We start from the raw sequence: 7,901 nt of genomic DNA on the forward strand, positions 1-7,901 counted from the left end.
CCTGAGTAGAATTTGTTGCCCATCCCTAATGTCTTTCAAGAAGGCGCTTAATGTTAAGAGCAGCATAGTAGCACAGCCTTAGAGCACCAGAGTTGCTGCCTTACAGCACCGGAGACCCAGGTTTGATACTGACTACAGGTGCTGTCTGTATGGAGTTTGTACGTTCTCCCTGTGACCACATGGGTTTTCTCCGGGTGCTCTGGTTTCCTACCACATTCCAAATACGTACAGGTTTGTAGGTTAATTTGCTTCGGTAAAATTGTAAAATTGCCCTGAGAGTGTAAGATGGTGTTAGTATGCAGGGTGATCACTGGTCGATACGGACTCGGTGGGCCAATGGGGCTGTTTCTGCACTGTATCTCTGAAGTCTAAAGTCCCATTGTGAATTTGGAAGAGCAATGAAATAGAGGTTATAAGACTGGTTTCATTATTCACCCAATAACCAGGTAAAGGTACACTGAAAAACTGGGTGGGGGTGAACAATCTGCACATCCTGGAGCCCTCTGCAACATCAGGGATTAATCAATAGAGAACACACTATATGTTTATACTGGTTAAATCAACTCCAGATAAAAATTTATACATACTGTGAAGTCTCTCAAGAGATTTTATTTCCTCGAGAACTTTTCTGATACTTCCTGGTTCATTGGCCACTGACAAGACAGAGCGCACTGGCATGCCTTGTTTCCTGAGAGCACTGGCCAAGGTCACAGCTGTATCCACCCAAATGTCGTCAGTCGATGAGATGATGGCCACGTGTGCCCACCGGAAGTACTTCATCACCTTGAACAGGACTTGTGTTGGAGATGGCAAAGTTCTTGCAAATGTTGGGTAATTCATGGCATCATCCAACTCATAATTAACGCAAGCCCATGAAAATATGACCCTGTTCCAATGTTTCCCCAGGAGAGAGGCAGCATCACAGTAGCCTGGGTTGACTGGGCCAATGAATCCAGATGCCATGCCTGAATAGTCATGGAAAGTCACTAATGCTTTGGAGGTTTGACAGTCTTCGTTTAATATCACATAATCTAGGTGCCTGCCAAGACTTAAAGAAGAATCTTGGTTGATTTGATCAATGGCCAATTTAGCAGCAACATCTGGAAGAGCTTTGGCAAAAATAGGGTCACACTCCCAGGGCCCCATGACCCCCACCTTATACGTCACGCAATGTACAGAACGAGGAAGAGTTAGCACCACCAGAGTCATCCAATAAAATTGAAATGGAGACAAGGAACAGGATGCAAACTGTTGGAGATTTTCCTTGTTAATCCAGATTAGATGACTTGATATCTTCGACCTGAAGCTGTGGAGGTAGGAGGAACACGGTAACATGATTCTCCTCTAGCAGTCCAGACTAACGGTCGGAAGATGCAATTAATCCTTAGTCCAAATTCAGTGTCCTGCAAAAGAAAAAAATAGACCTCGGTTTATCCTTCCTGGGAACGTTCACACGTTTTCACTTAACCTTGAATGTATGTTTTGATATTCTGATGGCACTACCCTGCTTTGTCAGAATACTTTCCTATATGTCCTTGCACGACCCAATGCCTTTGTCCTGCTGAAATCAATGAGAAGATCCGAGCGGCTAACTCTCCAGTGAAGAGGAGTAGCAGCAGAGGTACATTAGTTTAGATTTAGTTTAGAGATACAGTTTAGAGAAACAGGCCCTTTCGGCCCACCGGGTCCGCGCCGACCATTGATCCCCGCACATTAACACTATCCTACACCCACTAGGGACAATTTTTACGTTTACCAAGCCATTTAACCTACAAAACTGTACGTCTTTGGAGTGTGGGAGGAAATAGAAGATCTCGGAGAAAACCCACGCAGGTCACGGGGAGAATGTACAAACTCCGTACAGACAGCACCCGCAGTCGGGATCGAACCCGGGTCTCTGGCGCTGTGTTCGCTGTAAGGCAGCAACTCTACCGCTGCGCCACCGCGCCGCTCATGGTCACATTGTGGTGACCGTGCATCACTTATAAAGGGGCAAGAATATTTCTTTGTGCGCCCCCTGATTTCTTTTTGCGGATTATAGACAAGCAAAGCTGCCTGAAGGAAATAGAAATTAGCACTCAATATTCCCTGCAACATCGCTTCAATTTGTTGTTTTCTAACATTGGGTAATTTATGGCATCATCCACTTGAGGACAAGGGATGATCTTATAGAGGTGTATAAGATCATGATGGGAATAGACAGGGTAGATGCACAGTCTTTTACACAGAATCGGGGAATCAACAACCAGAGGACATTGGTTTAAAGTGAGGGGGGAAAGATTTAATAGGAACCTAAGGGGCAACCTTTTCACACAGAGGGTGGTGGGTATATGGAAGAGCTGCCAGAGGAGGTAATTGAGGCAGGTACTATTACAACATTTAAAAAACATTTGGACAGGTACATGGATAGGAAAGGTTTCGAGCAATATGAGCCAATCGTGGGCAGATGGGACTAGTGTAGATGGGCATGCTGTGTGACTATGACATGCTATTGAGGGCGTGCAGCGTAGGTTTACTAGGTTAATTCCTGGAATGGTGGGACTGTCTTATGTTGACAGACTGGAGCGACTAGGCTTGGATACACTGGAATTTAGAAGGATGAGAGGGGATCTTATCGAAACATATAAGATTATTAAGGGGTTGGACACGTTAGAGGCAGGAAACATGTTCCCAATGTTAGGGGAGTCCAGAACCAGGGGCCACAGTTTAAGAATAAGGGGTTGGCCATTTAGAACGGAGATGAGGAAAAACGTTTTCAGTCAGAGAGTTGTAAATCTGTGGAATTCTCTGCCTCAGAAGGCAGTGGAGGCCAGTTCTCTGAATGCATTCAAGAGAGAGCTAGATAGAGCTCTTAAGGATAGCAGAGTCAGGGGGTATGGGGAGAAGGCAGAAACGGGGTTACTGATTGAGAATGATCACCCATGATCACATTGAATGTTGGTGCTGGCTCAAAGGGCCGAATGGCCTACTCCTGCACCTATTGTCTATTGTCTATTGACTATGACATGGATGTGCAGGGAATGGAGGGAAATGGATCTCGTGCAGGAGGAGCAGATGGTATCATATTAGGCACATTGTGGGCTGAAGGGCTGGTTCCTCTGCTGTATTGTTCTATGTGTAGGAAGGAACTGCAGATGGTGGTTTATACTGAAGATAGACACAAAATGCTGGAGTAACTCTAATCAGTCCGCTAACCAGTCAGCAGAAAGACAATACATGATTACAATCAATCCATTTGCAGTAAAGATACATGCAAGGTAAAGCCAGCAAAGTCCGCTCATGGACTTACATCTCAAGGGTCTAACATCGCAAAACTAATAAGATCCATATTTCTTTCTGATTTCAGTCTGTGTTCCTCTTTTAATCTTTCAAGCTCTTAAAAGTCAAATTCGAGAATCATACAAGGATGGCTTCTTTGATCGATCTCATCTTCTTTCCGACATTGTTTAACATGTGGTCTGCTGCCTGTTGTTGACATTCAACAATCCCACACAGCCTATTATATAGAATTTGTGCTTAGTGCAGAGCACTGCATTGTCTTCCAGTACCTCAAATCATTTGTTCCAATGACTTAAATTAGCTGAATAAACCCAAATCTGGCTAACATGGCTGAAATCATAAAGGTCATAGTCATAGAGTCATCATCATACAATGTGCAACATGTCCCATCCACACTAGTCCCACTTACCTGCGTTTGGCCCATATCGCTCTAAACCTGACCTATCCATGCACCTGTCTGAATGTTTCTTAAACGTTGCAATACTACCTGCCTCAACAACCTCCTCCGGCAGCTCGTTCCACATCCCCACCACCCTTTGTGTAAAAAGGTTACCCCTCAGGTTCCTATAAAATCGTTCCCCCGGTGATTTAAACTTATGCCCTCTGGTTCTCGATTCCCCTACTCTGGGCAAGAGACTCTGTGCGTCTACCCGATCTATTCCTCTCATGATTTTGTACACCTGTATAAGATCACTCCTCATCCTCCTGCAGTCCAGGGAATAGAGTCCCAGCCTGCTCAACATCTCCCTAGCAACAGTACCTCTAGCCCTGGCAACATCCTCGTAAATCTTCTCTGCACCCTTTCCAGCTTGACAACATTTCCAGAACTGAACACAACACTCTAAATAACTGCAGCTGCAACATCCAGTAAAGGGATCAGGCGAAATTAATGTTTAGCTAAAAATTCTATGTCAAGATCTATCCAAAATCAACGTGCCAGTTCTTTCACATACTTTGCAGTTGAATTATTTCATACGCAGCTGAATGACCCATGAAAAATACCTCACTCGTTGTATAATTCAATACGCAAAATTAATTATTTGCAGAGTTAGAAGTATAAACAGCAAAAGAAAAAATGCTGGAATTTAAAATGCCAGGTTGAAAATAAACAAGTCAAATATTGTAATTATGTTCATTTACATCCTTATACTTCATTGCAATTGTAATATTAACTACTGATACTAAACGAAAACTGACATCCACAATTTACCGTAACAAAGACAACGCTGGACTGATCCACCAATATCATGATCTAAAATATATTCTTTTTTATTATCTTATGGACAATTTTATCCATGATTTTTAAGCCATTGAATAGGAAGTTAAACTTACCAGTTTTTAAGGTAATGAAATGAGTTTGTCTCATTCTCAGTTTAACAAGGTCTAAGTCTTTAGGTACTGATCTGATTAAATTCGATGACATCAGATTTCTTAACACCTTCTGCCATTTCGCAGTACTGAAACAGGCTCCACACTCTTTAGAACAATTACCTCTGTCATATGTCCCGCCCCCAGTACCAGCTTAGTTGGGTCCCCTGCTAAGTGCGAAGAATTCGCTAAATTTTTCACCAACAAAGTTGAGAATATTAGAATGAACATTTCCCCTCCCACCCGTGACCTAGTTGTCTCACTAGTCTGTTCATCTAAATTGGACTGCTTCCAACCCGTCACTCTATCCTCCCTTGCAAAGCTTGTCTCCACTATGAAACCTGCAACCTGCCCCCTTGATCCTGCCCCCACTGCCCTTCTGAAGGATGTCATTGCAATAGCTGGTCCCAGCATCCTCTCTATTATCAACAGTTCTCTGGCCACTGGCACTGTTCCAACCAGTTTCAAGCACGCGGTGGTCCAGCCCCTACTGAAAAAACCTAACCTAGACCCCACCTTGCCTAGCAACTACAGACCCATTTCCAAACTGCCATTCCTGTCAAAAGTCCTTGAAAAGGCAATCCTTAACCAATTAGTGCCCTACCTACACCAAAACACCATCCTGGAAAGTTTCCAGTCAGGTTTCAGAGCCCACCACAGCACAGAGTCTGCCTTGTTGAAGGTACACAACGACCTGCTTCTCGCCATCGACACCGGCGACTGTGCAATCCTGCTCCTTCTCGACCTCAGCGCAGCATTCGATACAGTGGACCACACCATCCTTATTGACCGTCTCCGGTACGCGGTTGGCATTGATGGCACTGCCCTGAGCTGGTTCGCTTCGTACCTCAAAGATAGGAGTTTCGCCATCAACATAGGCAGTTATTCCTCTGCTCCAGCTAGCCTCTCCTGCGGAGTTCCACAAGGCTCCATCCTAGGCCCCATTCTCTTCTTTCTATACATGCTCCCCCTTGGCCAAATCATTCAAAGGCACGGCATTTCTTTCCACTGCTATGCCGATGATACTCAGCTTTACCTCCCCCTGAAACCCAACAACCAGTCAAATTTAAACAGCCTCTCACACTGCCTTGAGGACATAAAATGTTGGATGGCACAGAACTTCCTCCAATTAAATGAGAGCAAGTCTGAGGTCATCCTATTCGGCCCCCCCGACTCCATCAAATTGATAACAGACAGTCTTGGAAGCCTATCCTGCCTAGTCAAACCGCATGTCAAAAATCTCGGCATGATATTTGACTCTGCATTAAAATTTGATAAGCAAGTCAACGCTGTGGTAAAAGCCAGCTTCTTCCAACTTCGAACCATAGCTAAAATCAAACCTTTCCTCAAATTCGACGACACAGAAAAAATCATTCACGCTTTCATTTCCTCCCGCCTAGACTACTGCAACTCCCTATACACTGGGATCAGCCAATCTTCCCTGTCCCGCCTGCAACTGGTCCAAAACGCCGCAGCGAGACTCCTGACGGGTACCCGTAAAAGGGACCACATCACCCCGATTCTGGCCTCTCTCCACTGGCTCCCTGTACGGTACAGAATCAACTTCAAGCTCCTCCTATTCACGTATAAAGCCCTAAATGGACACTCCCCCCCCTACATCAAAAATCTTCTAATCCCCCTCTCTAACTCCAGGTCCCTCAGATCGGCCGACTTGGGGCTATTCACTATCCCGCGGTCTAGGCTTAAACTCAGGGGTGACCGCGCTTTTGCGGTTGCAGCTCCTAGACTGTGGAACAGCATCCCTCTCCCGATCAGAACTGCCCCCTCCATCGACTCCTTTAAGTCCAGGCTCAAAACATATTTCTACTCGCTAGCGTTTGAGGCTCATTGAGGAGGCGCTGTGAACTGTTTGCGTGCTACTGTATGTTTTCATTTTTTTTCTATTGGAACCTAATCAAATGTACAGCACTTTGGTCAACGTGGGTTGTTTTTAAATGTGCTATACAAATAAAATTGACTTGACTTGACTTGACTCTTCTTTGTATTGTGCCTGTCCTGGACATACATAGTAAAACATTTATCCACAAAATACATTTGTGAGACAAACAACTGCAGAGGACACAAATACCACAATGGATAATACAGATTGCAGCTTATACACTGGCCATGCTTAAAACCAATATGTTGCAAAGCTGTGCCTGTCAATGACCTTGAGATTATGTTTCCGTTGCACAGTAATAGTAAATCTCACAGCAGGACAGGAGAGGATAAATACAACTAACAAACATGTTGCGTCTCAGCATTTCTGCCAGACACTGAAGGTGCCATATCAACTGGATCATACTTGCATTCACTGGCCACTAGATGGGCCTGTCAAATAGGTTTCTGAAATCCACTTCCATCTTGTGCAAATAAATAATCATCAACCTTAGCAGTTGTTTTGATGCTTTGTTGCACCAGGTACTGCTGATTACTGGGAGTTTACTGCCTTCAATAATGAACAAATTGTTCACAGCTCCAACTATGCTACTTGCTCTTTGCAATCAGCGACAGTTAACAGCCCAAAAAAATAACATGGGCAAAGCAGATGGGATGTTGCCACTTAGGGGAGTAGCAGGGCAGTAACTCAGTGCAAAGGGGAGTAGAGAATGGAATTGTCCAAATGGAGTGATGATCACAGCAAGCAATTGGCATGGATAAGTTGCCACAACCAAAACTAGAATAAGTGGAATAAACGTGCCAAAGTCCTAGCTAAAATCAGGAAATACCACCATATGTGAGAAGAGGGGGGTAGTATTGTTATTGGTGATAAACCCAAAGATGTATGTGGGTGAGTGTACATCTCACATGTCAAGTGTGGCGACGCCGTAACGGCTGCGGCTCGCTGGCAGTCTGTTTGTCCTTTTTCCTTTTTTGTTTGTGTGTTGGTGTTGGGGTCTTTTGTTTTTGGCTGTGTATGTGTGGGGGGTGTGGGGGGTGTGGGGGGTGCTGGGGTGGGGTGGGGGAAATCTTTATTTTTTTAGGTCTCTTCCTCGGGGCGAGGCTCGGCCGCGGGGCCTTCCATCGCCCGGCACGACTCGGCCGCGGGGCCTTCCATCGCCCGGTGCGGCTCGGCCGCAGGACTTAACAGCGCCCGGTGCGGCTCGGCCGTGGGACTTAACAGCGCCCGGTGCGGCTCGGCCGTGGGACTTAACAGCGCCCGGTACGGCTCGGCCACAGGGCCTTCCATTGGCGGTACGGCTCGGCCGTGGGGCCTTCCATCGCCCGGTGCGGCTTGGCCGCGGGACTTAACA

At 45.6% G+C, this 7,901-nt stretch overlaps 1 protein-coding gene across 1 annotated transcript in view; it reads right to left on the bottom strand.

Annotated features, from left to right (window-relative positions):
- The window catches only part of LOC144600322 (retinal guanylyl cyclase 2-like), a 43,034-nt gene extending 41,825 nt beyond the window's left edge, over positions 1-1,209 (bottom strand). The window contains exon 1 of the mRNA XM_078411889.1: positions 588-1,209. Within this exon, the coding sequence (XP_078268015.1) occupies positions 588-1,209 (622 nt within the window). The remainder of the gene's footprint in view (positions 1-587) is intronic.
- Between the last annotated feature and the right edge of the window lie 6,692 nt (positions 1,210-7,901).

This window comes from Rhinoraja longicauda, chromosome 15, assembly GCF_053455715.1.
Source record: "Rhinoraja longicauda isolate Sanriku21f chromosome 15, sRhiLon1.1, whole genome shotgun sequence".
Taxonomy (NCBI): Eukaryota; Metazoa; Chordata; class Chondrichthyes; order Rajiformes; family Arhynchobatidae; genus Rhinoraja; species Rhinoraja longicauda.